This window comes from Sardina pilchardus, chromosome 8 (genome assembly GCF_963854185.1).
Source record: "Sardina pilchardus chromosome 8, fSarPil1.1, whole genome shotgun sequence".
NCBI classification, from domain to species: domain Eukaryota; kingdom Metazoa; phylum Chordata; class Actinopteri; order Clupeiformes; family Clupeidae; genus Sardina; species Sardina pilchardus.
The window spans coordinates 16,304,699-16,322,198 of record NC_085001.1 but is presented as its reverse complement, the minus strand read 5'-3'; the positions used below and the strand labels follow the sequence as shown (position 1 = coordinate 16,322,198).

The 17,500-nt window shown below is 46.0% G+C and overlaps 1 protein-coding gene across 1 annotated transcript in view; it reads left to right on the top strand.

The window, feature by feature from the left end:
- The window catches only part of grid2 (glutamate receptor, ionotropic, delta 2), a gene marked incomplete in the record, with an annotated part of 320,406 nt that overhangs the window by 188,284 nt on the left and 114,622 nt on the right, over positions 1 to 17,500 (top strand). The window contains 2 exon segments of the mRNA XM_062542969.1: positions 12,774 to 12,827; positions 15,352 to 15,525. Coding sequence (XP_062398953.1) covers positions 12,774 to 12,827; positions 15,352 to 15,525 — 228 coding nt within the window.

The window sequence follows — 17,500 nt, the reverse complement described above, 5'->3', positions numbered from 1 at the left end:
TAAGCAGGATTCTTACCCTTTGAGGAGGAATTTGTCAAAACAGAGAGATATTTTGTGGTGCAGTTTTAGCCATTTTCTTCCTCCGAGTCTGAAATAAACCCTGCTACTTGTGAGTGTGAGTGTAGCTTTTTTATCGTGTTTTTTTATCGTGTTTTTTTAAGTCCCCGTGCATGCCAGTGGTGAGTAAACGCGGTGTCATATTTGCTGAGTTAATTATTTGTTGCCTTCTCAGATATTCATCACTCCACTGATAGCACACTGCAGAGTCATTTGAGGAAAACGCATGCTGGCACCCAAAAGTTTCTCCCTGAAAAGTCTTGTCTGTTTGTTCATGGATAAATGGTTTGGTTTTAATAGCATTGATAAGCTTAAACATTTTACAGAGTATTTTATAGTTTTATTGTTATGATAAAAATCATATTTACAGTACTTGGAAAGCACAAGCGAGGCCTGCTACAAAAGGTCTAGCTGTGAAGTTTATAGTCAAAGGTAGTTTATGAAAACATGCTTTTATACAGCTTATGGTGCAATATAAAACACTGTTTTGGAGCTTAGACACTTTATGTTAGCTGGGGTTTGGATTGGATGCACTGGTAATGGGTTGTTTATGCTGCACGTGAAGAGATGTGTGAATTCTGAGGTCATTTCTTTGCCCGCTGCTCACGCAGCTGTCTGAGGCGCTTGTCAAGCTGCTTGTCAGTGTTTACTAAACCTTCTCATTCTGAAGGTAAGTTGCTGGCACAGGCAAATCCAGTATCTCATGTATACAGATTTAGACAGTGCCTCGCCAATTTTTTCCTCATTTGCAGGCTTTTTTTGTTAAGAACATGTTCTACAAATCAAGCGTACTCTGTTATGCATTTAGATGTTCAGAGTGAGGACAGATGAAGCCCTGAGAATCTCCAGAGCCGGATGGGAGTTTAGAAAGAAAGAGAGAGATTGAGAGTGGGATTTAGAGAGAGAGAGAGAGAGAGAGAGAGAGAGAGAGAGGGAGAGAGAGAAAAAGTGATTTAGAGACAGGAGTATGAGAGAAAGAGGGAGGAGATTGAGTGACTCGAGAGAGTGAAGTGATGTGAGGACTAGAGAATGGAGACACACAGCAAAAAGAAAGATAGGTAGTGAGAAAGAAAGAGAGAGGGAGGTAGAGAGGGAGATTGGAAAACAGATGGGAGAGAAAGCAAGGTAGGAAAGACGAAGGAGCGAAAGAGAAACAGATTTAGAGAGGTTCAGCGACGACGAGAAAAACAAACGAAAGAGAGAACGGAATAGAGAGACAAAGGGAGACTCAGCACCACGGGTGTGAGCGCAGAGGGAGGCTGTGCCAGGGTACCAGGGCAGTCCGCGGAGAGTGTGAAACGAGGGGGCCGGGGGTCAGCAGACGGTGGGAGGTCAGCGTGGCGGTGCTGGGAGAGAAGGGACCGGAAACTTGTGAAGTGGAGCAGAACACCGACAGCTTATTTCCTTGTGGCCATATACGGGCGTAAGAATCCTCTCGGCGCGTCAAACACGCCTGCAGCCACAACACTGACAGATGTCCGTCACAAGCCGGCTGACAGACTGGCAGAAGTGTTGGCCTCCTATATGCAAGCATAGCGTGCATGTAAGACACATTTAGACACACATATTATTATGGCCGCTTATTATACACTTTCAATGAAATTCCACTGCGATAAATGACATGCTCTGCTTGTGGGTTGACATGAAAGACGTGAATCAAAAGCGCAAAACCCGTTTCCATTGACAGCAGTCATTATATGCTTTACACAGCTGTAATTATTGATGATAATTAAGGATTTAATAGACAGAGTCTTTATTGTCCTATAAAGGATCTTTTTCTTCACACATTCCATTCCATAAAAAGACAGCAGCATTTGATGTTCACATCACAGTCTCATACATATACTGTAGCATATCACACATCACATATAACATAAAACACATAACATATAGAATATAATATTCTACAGTATGTAAGTACTGTATGTATGTATAAACAGCATTATGAAATATCAAAGGAGGGAATGGAGGTACAGTAGTTCTATTGAATGTGGACGATTGATGTCCTTCTGGAGCAGTCATGTAAAGGGTCTGCTGTTTCTTTTCTTGATGGTGTCTTTTAGTGCTGGGTGCAGTTGTGTGTTGATGGCAGGTAGTGTGTTGTGTAGTGTGTCAAGTTACACACACACACACACACACACATACAGCTATTTCCCATCAGGCCTCCTCTCTGTCCATGAATCAGAGCTACCCACCTTGACAGGCAGCCAGGCAGGCTGGTCACTTCAGCTCAAGGTAACCACGTGTGTGACGGATGGGCACTGTCTGTGGGCTCGCCCTCTGCAGCAAAATGCCACTCCATCCCCACCACCACCACCGCCACTCCACCCCACTCCCTCATTCGCTTTCTCTCCCTCACACTCTCTTCATCTCATCTCATCTCCTCTCTCTCTCTCTCTCTCTCTCTCTCTCTCTCTCTCTCTCTCTCTCTTTCTCTCTCACACTCTCGCTCTCACCTCTGCCTTGCTCCCACAAGTCCCCCTCCCACGCAGTTTTCCCTCCTTCTCTTTCCATCTCTCTCTCTCTCTCCCTCTCTCTCTCTCTCTCTCTCTCTCTCTCTTCCATTTCTCTACCTCTCCCTTTCCATCTCTCTCACTCTCTTTTCTTCTTCCTGTTGGACTCTGTCCTGTCCTTTTCACTCCACTCCAAGGTCAGTGAGTGCCAAGAGTCCAAGGCAAACACAGCAGGGTGAGCACCTCATCAGTGACGCCTGGCTCCCTCAGAGCTTTGATTGCACCCAGGCAAAAAATACCAGCAGATGTAGCTGTGTGTGTGTGTGTGTGTGTGTGTCTGTGTCTGTGTGTGTGTGTGTGTGTGTGTGTGTGTGTGTGTGTGTGTGTGTGTGTGTGTGTGTGCGTGTGTGTGTGTGTCTGTGTGTCTGTGTGTCTGTGTGTCTGTGTGTGTCTTTCTGTCTGAGGGTGGCTGTGTGTGTACTTGTGGTTTTATGCCGTTGTGTATGTGTTTCTGTGTTTGGGTAGTTAATTCAGCATTATCTGCATAAATGTAAAAACAAAAACACTGACCAGTGATATAAAAGCTGAACACTGGAACATTAGGTTATTTGGATAGGCTCCAGTAACTTTTAAGGTCGACTACTCAATCTCGCCGACTTCTGCTCTGCATAATAGTGAAAGCGAGCTGAGTCCTTTTTGCGCCCCTGAATACGCACACACATACAGACAAACTCACAAAACAGTGAACAGAGGCACCCGAGCACATCTCCGAAATGTAGGGAAGAGGGTGCCGATTATGCATTTTGTTTTATTCTATTTCACCTCGTCAGGCTGTGCTATATTTTCTATATTATGCGCCGTGCTTGAGAGTGGAGCCGCAGTAAGTAAAGGGGACAGCTGAGCACTGAGTGCAGTTTAATCTCCTCTCCACTGATTGACGCGCTCTCCAAGAAACTTTTCTGCTGCTCAAACAAATTCTCCCCTGTGAAATGGCAAGGAAAAAATGCAGGTCTGTTATTTTCTTATTTATTTATTTTGAACGGGGACCTTTAAAACATAGTATAGTGGAGATTATTATTATTGTTATTATTATTTATTTGCTCCAGGTTCGCTGTCAGTTCTCTCAACCATAAAAACTAATTATATGTCCTCTAAAGGGTGGGAGAAGTTTCTCTGAGACAATGTGGAGGAAGAGAAACTATCAATTGATAGTGAAAGACAGAAAAGCAAGGTTGCGACATCACCTCCTTTGTTTTCTCTTAGCGTTGCGAATTTCTCTCTCTCTCTCAAAAATGTCTCCCATGGCTCTCATTCCTGTAATTGTCTATCAAGCAAGTGTGTCGATATTCCTCATGTAAAGGCTCCCCGCTGCGCAACAGTCTCGGCGCTATCCATCTACCGAAAGGTCCGCAGATCAATCGGAGATTGAAAGACGACTGGGCGTGTGTGACGTGACGTGTGATCAAACAATGCCGGGTTGTTTTCTCAATGTCTTAGAGAAGCTGCTCCTCATGGCGGTGGTATGGGAACGTGTTGCCCATCCCTCTGCCTGTGAGTACTCCTTCACACAGAGGAAATCAGGGACATGATGTACCAGACCTACAGTGCATACTAAATATATTACAACACACGCACACAAAGAGAAGTCCTGTTCACACACACACACACACACACACACACACACACATACACACACACACACACACAAAACAGTGAAAAAAAACCATTACATTTATATACTGCTTTTCTAGGTACTCAAATCACTCTGAAGTGAAGGGGGTGGCTTCACTGCAACCACCACCAATCACACACACTCACGCACACATGCACACACACGCACACACACACACACATTAGCATCTCAAGCTCGCGTGTCACAAGATGGATTAGTTGCAGCCCACAATTCCACCATGACCCTCCACTTCCTTGGTGACAAACTTGGCATTACATGGACAATTAGCGTCCACCACTGCCACGCACATTCTCCTGTTTTCACTTTCAAATTCCAGTCCGCCCTCGCTGGCATTGTCTTCAAAATTTCAATTAAAAATCCTTTTTCAGGGCGCAAAAAAAGGGGCATTTTTTTGTTTTATGCTGACGTAAACAGACAATGTCTCAGCAAGAGCTGATTTGTGTTTTATGGGCGGAGAGAGAGAGAATTGAAAAAAAAAAAAGCTTTTGGCAAATGGACAATAAAATGTACAGTGGCTTTTAGATTAGAGGCAGCCAGTGGATAAAGAATGGAATTGCACTGGGTGTTATATTGAAATGTTTTTTTGTGTCTCTTCCCATTCATGCACTTCACTTAAATGGAACTTCGGCGTGTAAGATGTATTGAATGTGAAATTGGAAATGTCTTGCGGGAGGGGAGGGGTTGAGCAGAGTAAGTGCTCTTTGCATGGTAACTGCATTAATTCCTGTTATTTGGGCTGCTTTGATACAGATTAAAACATACACACTTTCTGCAAGTCTGCTGGCAGTGAAGGCCATGGTAGGGTTTTTTTGCACACACCACCATGAATTTTTTGACTACTAGGTATTGTTTAACATACAGTATCCGCAATTGCAATAACTGCAATGACGCTTTTTCTCCAGTATGCTTCTTGTATAGCCTATTGTAAAGGCATAGCGTGCAACTCTTTTTTTGTGCGAGCATGGATTTCAATGTCATTCAGTCTTGTTATCAGTGGAAATTCACTGTATGTTCGCTTTCATATCTTGCATTCAATCAGAGGATCTATTTGCTTCTGGAAATGGTGGGGCAAGTGAGTCTTACACATACACTGTCCTCTTTGAAACTTCATCAAAGGAAGACATGGGTTTCTACAGTAATTTGAAAGTCACATTGGATTTTGTTTTGGCTTTTCATTCTGTTGGGCTTTACGATTTTCTGTGTCTGTATGTGTGTGTGTGTGTGTGTGTGTGTGTGTGTGTGTGTGTGTGTGTGTGTGTGTGTGTGTATGTGTGTGTTTGTGCAGACGTTTACCCATATGGCGTTGTGTGTGTGTGTGTGTGTGTGTTTGCAGTGTGTGTGTGTGTGTGTGTGTGTGTGTGTGTGTGTGTGTGTGTGTGTGTATGCGTGTGTGCGTGTGTGTGTGTGTGTGTGTGCATGTGCGTGTGTGTGCGTCTGCACACGCACATGCATTTATTCATTATTATTTCTCAATTTCCCCCTGTAGCCTGGGCTTGGTGAATAGTGACACAGACGTGGCACTGGCTGATAAGACCCCAGTGTGTGTGTGGATTACGCCGCTAATCCCTCCGCCAGTACGCTCCTCTGTTACGCATGCACACACACACACACACACACACACACACACACACACACACACTGACACTGACAGGGTCACACACGAGGTCACACCGACACTGTCATCGGCCCCGCGAGTTTGGAGGAGCGTGGCTGGAGATGAGAAACGAACGAACGGCACATGGCCCGTCCTCGGGGTCGAGCGGGCCGGCAGAAGCGGATTTCAGAGATACGGGGAGAAGCTTCGTCACGCTTGTAGGCTAGAGGGGCAGAGAATGATGCAGAGTTTGAAGGGGGGGGGGGGTTATGATTATTTTGGTCGTGTAACAGCGATGTGTAGCACGGAGAAAGACAGTGGAACTCTCTGCCAGGCATCTGATAGCATCTGTGAGAGGAGAGCTTAGACAGTGGTTACCAATGGATACCAGTGCGAGCAGGCGTGCAAGAATACAAATCTGTCCTGGCCATACAGTAGTAGATACTGCTTCACATTATGTCAGATGGCAGAAGAGCTGGAAAAGGCCCTGCTCTTGTGGCACTTGTTTACCAGCCCTGCTTCTCTTACTCATTCTACCCCCTGGTTAAAAAGGTTGTGCACGGTACACCCGGGTGGACTTTAACTCCCACTAATGACAAATACCATTCCCCAAACAAACGGGAGCCTTGTCCTCACCCCGCAATGCAAAACAGGGACAAAAAAAGCCAGGGTCGATAAGTTGGCGCTCTCCAGCGGAGCACAGTCGATTGTGGTAATGAAGCGCGCTGCGCTGCGCTGTGCTGTTAGCGCGTGGCCGCGGCACGGCACGTTCCTGTGGCGCCTAACGCAAGGAGAAGCCGGAGCGGAGTAACGCAGCGTAAGTGTTTTTTTTTTGTTTTTTTTTGCGGTCCGAGTCTCGAAGATGTCTTAGCACGGCCGAAGGTCAGCCTTGTGTCCACCAAAGCCAATTTCACAGTAGAGAGGAGCCGACACAATGGAGCAGAGGTCAGTCTTTTAATTGAGCGCAGCAGGGGGACTTCCAGCAATTGAGACTGCCGGATGGCAAGAGAAGGGGGCCGGACGTTGGGAGGGATGGTGTTTAACTCTTACGCCCGGAGGGCACAGTCGCACCAAAAGGGCTGTTAAATCTGGCTCAGAAAAAAGAGAGACGGGGGGGGGGGGGAGAAATAAACGGAGCTGAAAAGATTCACTGTCGACGTTTTCATTTGATAATCGAAGGAGCGCAAGAGAAGCCTATTTCTTTTTTTGTTGTTTGTCAGCATCGAGAACTTCAGTGTTGCGTGTGTGTGTGTGTGTGTGTGTGTGTGTGTGACTGTAGTCAGACCTAATAGGGGGGGACAATCATCACGAGGGGCGCGTGGTGATAGATGTGAGGGTTTTCCTTGTGAAGATCAAACGTCCGGTGCCCCATTGGGTTTGCGCCGATGCCTCCGGCCTTCCCTCGTCACCGGCGCTTGCCTCGGGGGCAGATCCGCTCAAATCGCCTGCAATTACACTTTGCGCAACACGGACACGTGTGAAGGGGAGGGAGGGAAGGGGTTTGAGGGGGGAAAAGATGATGAAGCTCACGGCAGAGAACATGGAAGGGGGCGGCTGGCGGGGGTGGAGGAAACTGACCAGTGGGAGAGAGGCCCGAGATCTGCTGCATCAGCTACGTGAGTGGACTGACATGAATGACTTTGTCACATTCTTTGTGTTGAAAGTGCGCGAGTGCGATCGATACGAGGATGGAAACGTGTGTGTGTGTGTGTGTGTGTGTGTGTATGTGTGTGTGTGTGTGTGTGTGTGTGTGTGTATGTGATTGGGTCCAGAGCCGCCGCAGCAGCACAAGCAGTACGAGCAGGAGAGCAGGAGAGCAGGGCAGGGCTGGGCTGGGCTGTCATGTTTGCCTGCGGTTGCCCTTGGGGGCGCCGCGCTTCTCCCTCAGCCTTTATGGCGCCGGTAAATCAGCGACGCATTACAGGCGCTATATTGGCCTAATTAGGCTGGCACTTTGAGGGTAATTATGATGTAGGATTACGATGCGCGCCGCATAAAGCCCCGTGCCCGTGAAGAACATGGGCGCGGGGGGCAGTCAGCCAGGAAGCCTGCATGCACAGGCAAACACAGCATGCATATGCACAGACTCATGCACGCAAACACACACACACACACACACACACACACATACATGCACAGTACATGTGCATAGAAGTACGCATACAGAGAAAGTATCGACCCACAGGGAGCATTAGCACTTACTCACACAAGTACCGGTATATATTTAGCTTGTACATACATACATACATACAGAAATGAACACGCTTACATACATACAAACATAACACGTAGTAGTATACGTATCAAATACAGACATAGTCACACACACACACACACACAGAGGTGCACATAGATTTAAGCGTCCATGTGTGTGTGCATGGCTGTTCCATCAGCTGAGGCTCAGGGCCAGTGAGATGGTGTTGTGATTGGGCATGTCTCCTCCTCTCACGCACTCCATTGCTCCTCAGCCTACAGGCACATCTCAAGAGGTTTCCATGGGGATGGCTGTCACACGGGAGAGGGCACTGCGGTGCTCTGCTAATCATCCACTGCCAGTGTGTGTGTGTGTGTGTGTGTGTGTGTGTGTGTGTGTTTTGGTATGTGTGTGTGTGTGTGTGTGTGTGTGTGTGTGTGTGTGTGTGTGTGTGTGAGTGTGAGTGTGTGTGTGTGTGAGTGTGCGTGCGTGTGTGCAAGTGTGTGTGTTTGTGTGTGTGTGTGTGTGTGTGTGTGTGTGCTTGTGTGTGCGTGTTTATGGGTGTGCGTGTGTGTGTGTGTGTGTGTGTGTGTGTGTGCTTGTGTGTGTGTGTTTGTGCGTGTCTGCATACCCATGCATATGAGTCTTTGCAGCTCGGTTGAGAGGTTTCTCAACTGTTGTGTAAAATTGTATTTTTCTCATGCATATGTGTAGGTGTAGGTGAATGTGTTTGTGGTAGAATTAAGTGTGTGAGTGTATGTGTGTGTGTGTGTGTGTGTGTTTTGTGTAGCTGTTGGTGTTGGTTACTGTCTGTGCTAGATGACAGGTTGCTATAAGAGACTGCGTTGCCACGTCCAACACAGGTGCATGATATTTCCTTGTGTGTTTGTCTCAGCATGTCGAGAGGAAGTGCTCAAACGGTGTGAGTGTGATGGTCTGTCTCCTGACAGACACACACACACACACACACACACACACACACAGACACACAGTGAGGATGAATTAAACATGATGGAAGTGGCACCATGAGTGAGGTGGCTGACATTAAACCCAAATGGCAAATGTGACACCCAGCAGTTATGATGTATTAAAGTGCTCGCGCACGAGCAAGTGTGAGCTAAATGCATAACAGTCAGGCACGCTAGAGGTGTGTGTGTGTGCCAGGGAGGCACGCTCCTGTACTGTGCAAAAAAAAAAGAAAAAAAAAAAAAAAACCCTATCTGTAAAAAAAAGAAAACAAAAACACAGTGTGGCTCACAGACTTAGAGACGGATGTGGAAGGACGTGGATGGTTCCTCACGAGTGATTTCGAGGAGCCATGTTGGTGCCGTGCGCCTCCCTGTCAGATGTGCCGCTCGCTGGTATACGTGCGCTCGCTGTCAGAGCGAGAGAGTGCTACTGCTTTGTCTGCTCCTGCACTTCTCAACAGCTTGAGTCTTTTTTTTTTTTTTTTTTCCCTTCCAAACGGCGCTACTGAGTGCTGCGCCCTTTTTTTTTCGATGGAAAAATTCTCTCCTCAAACCGAAGAGATGCCGTTTCCATGAGGATTTTTTTGCGGTAAAAATGATCCACAGAGATGACTCACTGCCATGAGTGGCTGCGCTCCTCCCTTCTTCCTGTGCCCCTGCCTGGGCTGGGGTGGCCCCCGGTGGGTCGTTGCATCGCTGGTTTGTCATTATGAGTCAGTTTAATTGGACCACCTCATCGTTGGGGGGGGGGGGCTTTAGAGGTTCCTTTATTGACAGTCAAAAAGAAACCAAGCAGCAATAAACACAGCCCATGTTAAAACCTCACCTCACCCCCTGCCACAAATTAAAAGTACAACCCCACCAAATAGACCAATAACCAGAGAAACAACTTATACAAAAATTGCAACAAAAAAAACAAAAGAAGAGAAAGAGAGAGAGAGAGACAGAGTGTGAGAGTGAGTGAGTGTGGGGTGTTCTGAACATGGAGCCGGGGCCACCTCCGCGGTCCTCAGTAGCGTGGAGAGCGTTTAATTTGGATTCCTCTCCGTCTCCAGCAGAGTAATCATTATGCGCTGGCTTCCCTCGTCTTGGTGCCAGGAGATCAGGCAGGTGGCACTCGCCAGATAATAACAGTCATCATCTCCCAAGCCACTGAACGCCACAATAAAGGGGCCCCACTATCACCAAGTAATTTAACACACCTTGTCCAATTTTGGAACACGACTACGGTGAAACTACGTGCTATTTCGCTAATGGTGAATGTATTTTTATGTTCATTCCTTTGAAATATGTGTACAGTATTTTCCTTCTAATATGTATAGCGGAGGTGGACGTCAGGTACTTCACTGAAAGAACCCTGAAATAGCAGCTAGCAATCTAAAAACCATTGCATTGATTCGATTGTAGCTTTAACCAAGCGTTGCATGTAATTATTTCCTTTCAAGAACGAATTGCGTATGCTTCCTCACCCAAGAACCTGTTGTAAAATTGTATTTCCTGACATAACCACAGTTGCCTCATACTTTTCTCTGTGTATCTGATGACCCAGAAGGGTTGTGTGAGCTTGTGTGAAAGAAAGAGAGAGATAGAAGGAGAGAGAGAAAGGAAAGGAGAAACAGAGAATTTGAGAGAGAGAAAGGGAAAGGAGGGGAGGAGAACAGAAGGATTGGGATGTCAGTCGAGATCTCAATTCCCACGCCCCTGAAAACTTGTCTGAGGAGGCAGATTTGCAGGTGACATGGCAGGGTGTGGGGGAGGTGGAGGCGCAGGGTGGAGGGGGGATGGGGGGGTTTGTGGGGGCACTTTGATCTGCAGAACATGAAGACCTCACCTGGAGCCCCCCTCTTGTCTGTCAGGGTGAGGACGTGCCCGCCTACCAAAAGCTCTGTGCTTAAGCTCCAGCCTCCTCCAGCAATAGCAGAGAAAAAAGAAAAATATATAAAATGAAAATAAGAAAAAATTCCATTCCAATCACACCCTGGTTTTAAGCTCCTCAACCTGGGGTTTACAAGAAAAGTAAAATTCAAATCTGGTGAAGGAAAAAAAAAACATAAAAAACATGTTTTTAACCATTTTGCTTCAGTAATGTCTCTTTAAACGAGAATTGAATTTGATTGAAATATGAAAAAAAAGAGCACATTCTCTTCCAAGCTGGAGAGGCAAGCCTGGCTTGTTTTTTGGCTTCCACCATGGCAGCGTTGTTTACTACATCCCTGTCTTGCCTCCCCGTTTCTCCTCAGTATCCTGCACACAGCTCCGAGCCTAAGCACTGGGAGTGTCTGTGTGTCAGCCCTGTGTCAGCTGCCAGAATCAATACTTTTCTCCTTGGCCATGGACAGCACACATTTGCGGCAAAACTCTAATCTGGGATTCACAAAAGAGCTCACATCCCTGGCTGCGCTGTTGCCATTTGGGGGAGTGCATAGGAGGGGGGATTTTTTTTTTCTTTCTTTTTTTAAATTTCCACTGGTGCTTTATTTTTTTTAAAACCCCCTACCCCCTTCATCCTTGAATATATTTCAGGAAGCTTGTGTTCTAGTCAACAACTCTGTGCTAACAACCTTGAACTCCTCTTTTCACTTGGCAGGCCCAAAAGCCCCAGAGCCCGGAGTCTTCTGATAGAATTTGGCCCTTTCGCTAATTAAGCAGGAACATCTGCCTTTGGTCATGGTGCTGCGAGAGAACAGGGACAGGAGTTGTGTTACACAGCCTGGGAAGTCATTGGCTCGTGTGTGTGTGTGTGTGTGTGTGTGTGTGTGTGTGTCCATCCTCTCCCCCCTCTCTCCTCTGCGGTCCTTCGTGGACGCCCGTCGTCGACGTGTCACCCCATCTGTCCTAGCGGCGTTGACGGGCGTCCCTTCTCATGTCCCCTCCCACGCAGCTGTGAACGAGAGCGTGCGCGCGATAGCTCGCTCACTCACTCACTCACTCCACATCACACGCCACAAAACACATCTGTGTCAGCGGAACAGCCCCCTATATACGTTACACGGCACGAGCGAGAGCGTGCGATGAAATGAGTAATTCCGTGATGGACACTCGCTGGACATGTCAGGCTCACGGCTGACCTCTCACGTGGGCGAAGCAGCGCAAGGCCCGGACAGAAAGAAATAAAGAGAAAAAGAGCTGGAGAGGAAGAAAACAAAGAGAAAGGCAAGAAGAGAAAGAGAGTAATTCCTCTTACCCTCGAACCCCCCCCCCCCCCTCACTCCAACACACACCTCCATCTCCCTTCCCCAACCACCCAACCAACCAGCTCTGTTTCTTCAATCAAACTCTCCCAGCCATGTTCGGAGTGACAGGGTGCTTTATGCGACGTGTCTGCAACGTAATTATTAAGTTTTATTGGCTCTTTGTGGAAGATTAAAACACTATTAGCGCTGCGCCGTCATACACTCCAGCTGTTGCGTTTTGTTTATGACCCGAGTGTTTTATGACGCCTGCCGTAGTCACCTACACAATTACGTCTAATGAAATACAGTGCCGGCACAGTGAGCAGGAGTAACAGCAGCACGCCGGGGGGGTTTGAGCTGCCTACAGACGTGCCTGTGTGTGTGAAGACAAAAGGAAAGAAAAGGAGTTGGTTGTGCAAACGAATGTGGGCAGGGCCCATTTTCCTGGATAGCGCTGTGTAGAGGCATAGCATGTACTACCGTATGCTTATATTGAATTGTGAAATTAAATGTGTGTTCTTCTGTTTTTTTTCTATCTCTCTTTCTCTTTCTCTTTCTCTCTCTTTATTTCTCTCTCTTTCGCTCTTTCTTTTTCTTTCTTGCTCTCTCTCTCTCTCTCTCTCTCTCTCTCTCTCTCCCAGGTTGTGGAGACTAATCTGGTTGCCTTTGACTGCCACTGGATCATCATCAATGAGGTTTGTATTCTGCCGTGGAGCGTAGATTGAAAGTGCCCCGATGCATTAGGCCGATTGGAATCGCCTAACTCTGCTCCTTTTTATTCATGACATAAAGACTACAAAACTTAGGGGTTTGAGTGTTTTAGTGTTTTCATATTTTCCCCACGAAGGAATAGGAATCCATAGGGTTGTTCTGATCATAAGAGCTTTTCACCTTCTGTGACTGCCAGGAGTGCTATGCAATTATCACCTGCATGTGCATGGGTGAGGCTATAGAGATAGAGAGTGAGAGTGAGAGTGTGAGAGAGAGAGAGTGAGAGAGAGAGAGAGAGCCTCCACCCCAAGGCTCAATGAGGCCAGTGGCCGCTCACTGAGTCGGACTGTCTCTGGCATTTGAGGTGGAAAATGAAAAAGTCACTTGCCGGAAATTAGAAAATGGGGAGGGAGCGCGTGTTGTGGGGGCGAGGGGTGTCAGGTGTGGTGCAGTGAGGTAGAATGACAGGTCTGTTGATGCAAAGACCTTTTCCATACTTTCCTCTCAGCCTTCTGATGAGCAGTGGTATTGCGAGGCGTCGTCTAGGCTCTTACTCTGCTCTCCATGTTCATACTAATGGTTGCTAAGGACAGCAGACATTTTTGTTATTATTATTTGTTTGTTGTTGGAAAATATAGATTGCCTCAAAATGTTCTTTGTGTAAAAATTGTATCTAGGAATTTGTCCTAATTACACAACGACCTGCGTGACATGGTTTTTCCGCAGGTAGAAAACAAATTGGCACTTGACATTATCCCGACTCCAAGTTCTGATGTTGCTTCGAGGGCCCCAACTTGACAGAAGTCTAAACAAACAGGCGAAAGTGGAAACCAAAATTAGACGCCTACCCCAAAGGCTGATATTTGTGTCACTCTAATTTTGTCTGTCCAAATGAATGTCACAGGGTTTAGGCGTATGTCAACTGGAAATTTTTGCCTGAGTTTGCTCATTTGTAGGTTAAAGCGTTCGTTCTTGTTTAGTAATTTCCTGTAATTTGCTCTTGGAGGTCCTTGATTGTGCCTCTGTTATTTGGTGTTCTTTGCAGGATCCAATTAGAACTTATAAAAAATGACTTTGAAATTGCTTTTGTTATATCTAGTGTCTCTGCCAAATGCTCATGTCATTGTTAATTGCTTGATGTCTCAGTGGATAACTATTTTCAGGCAAATCAGGACATTATTCAGGATTAAATTGCAAAGAGACATGCGTACTCCCTGAACTTGTGCAAGACACAGTTTTTGTGCACCTTGCCCACCAGAGTTAGGATAATGATGTGTTGATGACAGTCAGTGATAATCCCCGTGTCACATCTGAAAAGCCCAAATGGATAGAGCAAGAGAATGTGAAAGAGAGAGGGAAAGAGAGGGAGAGGAAGAGAGAGAAAGAGAGGGAGAGAAAGGGGAGGAGAGAGAGAGAGAGAGTGCACGCTGCCAAGTGGGGGGGCGGGCTGTTTTTGATGCCTACCTTGGCCAGGGACGTCCCGTGTCCAATCTGATCTCGTCAGTCGCTTCCCTCCAGCGTTGAGCCAGAGTGGGAAAAGATGGCTGGCGGCTAAAATTAGCAATGATTCCTCTTAAGTTGCACAAGGACACCCAGACAGACACACACACACACACACACACACACACACACACACACACACACACACACACACACACACACACACACACACACACACACACACACACACACACACACACACACACACACACACACACAGACACACACATATGCCCCAGCTCTCTCACTCGGTCCCCTCCACTCTTTATCTATCTCTCCCATGAACATAACAGCATGGCTATTTTTTTGACTTGCTGTAGAAAATAGCGAATACTCTCACATATACACTCATGCACAAGAATACCCACACTCTCACATACTGTACACAAATAGGGTGTGCGTCACTAAGTTAGTTCACACATGTAAATGCTTGTGGGTATTGCTGTGTGAGTGTTTGGCACTGTACTGCACATGTGAGGTTTATTTCTTAAAGTCAGGTATGTGAATTCTCGTGAGAAGAGTGTGTGGGTGTGAGCCATAACGCTTAAGTGGCATGTATTGGCAGCACGTACCAAGTATGCATGCACGGATACACCAACACTGTTAAAAAAGAAATGCTACATGCATAGTATGAATGATATAGCTATAGATAGTCTACTCTATGCAATATAGGTTTAAACCTTCAACAAGGCCCCAATAGACCACATAGAGTAGAACCTATATGGCCTGTGTAGCCTATGAATAATATGTCAATACTGTCTGCTGAGTTGGTAACTGTAATTTAATGTGAGTGTGTTTATCTGTGTATGTGTGTATCTGTGTGTGTGTGTGTGTGTGTGTGTGTGTGTGTGTGAATCTGTGTGTGTGTGTGTGTGTGTGTGTGTGTGAATCTGTGTGTGTGTGTGAATCTGTGTGTGTGTGTGTGTGTGTGTGTGTGTGTGTGTGTGTGTGTGTGTGTGTGTGTGTGTGTGTGTGTGTGTGTGTGTGTGAATGCCCTCTGCGCTGTAGGAAATCTCTGACCTGGATGTGCAGGAGCTGGTGATGAAGTCCATCGGGCGTCTGACCCTGGTGCGGCAGACCTTCCCCATGCCCCAGAACACCACCCAGCGCTGCGTGCGCAGCAACCACCGCATCAACACGTCCCTCTGCGACCCCAAGGACCCCAAGGCTCAGACGCTGGAGGTACGTGCGCACACACACACACTCACACACACACACACACACACACACACACACACACACACACACACACACACACACACACACACACACACACACAGATGACACAACACATGATATATATACTTTGCGAATAAACATGTGCATTAGTATGTCCACATACTGTGAACAGAACGTGTACATGCACACAAGCACACAGACACGCATACACACGCACACACGCACACACACACACACACACACACACACACACACACACACACACACAGACATCTTCTTAAATTATAAGTTTTTTATTATTATTTGTTTGTTATTATTCTAACTTTCCTTTTTGTAGCAGATAAGACGTCAAGGAATGTGTTGTTAAATGTGTTAACTTTTTCACATCTCAGAACAAGTTTTCTTATTTGCTCTTCACATCAGAATGTAATGAAATGTGAACATGGCACGAAAAATACATCTGTCATTTTTCATAATTTTTATTACGCCCTGGGTGAAAGCGTTGGTTTGACGTCAGTCATAATTGTAAGACATGGTAAACACGAACCCCAACGAGAAAATAAAGATGAAGCAAAGCTGAAGTGAAAACATAACTTGCACCATTAAATTAAACAATGTTGAGTTGGGAAATCTAATTCAAATTTGACTTCATTTGCAGTAGCGTCTGGGCTCACAGTACCCTTTGGGGACTGAGTAAAAAAATAATGTGAAACGCCATCTGAAGACGGGCAGATAGTTAAAAAAAAATAAAAATATCTAAGATCTGCCCGTTAATTTGTTTATGTCACTCAGGCAAATGCGTACGACGGAAACACATTAAAAAATCACTTTCCTACAGGGAAGCACATAAACATCGGAGCTGAAAGGAGAGCAAGTCACAGGGCTGCTGTATTCTCCGCATCAGTGACTTTGCAAGGATGTGCAGTTTTCATTTAGTGTGCAAGCCGGATGGAAACAAATGTTGCACAGCAGGGAACACCTAAAACATGTCCACAAGATTAAAAAGACAGGCACAAACTGCTTCTTTGTTGTTGAAGAATTACAGATCATCAACATTTCAACCAATAATTCACCAATAACTCTCTTAGGCAGTGTATACGGGAAAAAAAACGCTACCCTAATATTAGCATACTAAAGTAGCAAAATAACATTTAGCTTTTTTATTGTCCCTGTCCCCAATGACACTAGAAAGAACTATTGTATCTACAGTACGGTATGTATTCAGCATGACAAAGGGGGTAAGGTTCATATGCTCAGGCATCCTTTGTGGCATGGCCGTTAGTTATAAGCAGACAACGTTTTGCTACCTCTGGATGGAGCCATGCTAATCTGCTGTGTTTGAGGTGTTAGCTGCACACAGGGGCGACCTTCCTTGACCAATAATAATAAAAAATGTCTCTAGATGAACAAAAGTGCAAAACAGTGTGCAGATAGTCAGTTAGATTTACGACTAACTCAATTCTAGAAATGTGATTTAGATAGCCGACAATGTCGGCTGATTTGCTTTCCTGCAGCACTCCTGTGCAACCTTCATGGCACGCAGTTTGGCAAACTCTGTATATCTATATAGATCGGCAAAGTACAACATTAGGCTATGAGCAAAATGGCTTGTGCATGAACCCAAAAAGCTGACCTACCTTGAGTGTCGAGCACACTGAGGAAGGCGCTATTATACTGTATACTTTCCCTATAGATTTTTATTTCATTAATTTTGTGCAGACTGATTTGGGGAGACAGCTCACTCAACAATGCATACGTGAAGCCGGAAATCCCCTCAGAGTGGTATCTTGCTATTATGCCTGACTGACCAGCTTGATTTTACAATCGAGTTTTTGAGTGTTTTACGGTTTGCATCTCATCATGTCATTTGATGGGATTAGGAAAGGCATTTTAATGCTGTTCATTGCAGCATTCATGTCTCTTTGCCTACTGTCCTCCACTGTAATAATAGCCTTTGCCTTGTGATTTTCTTATTGAA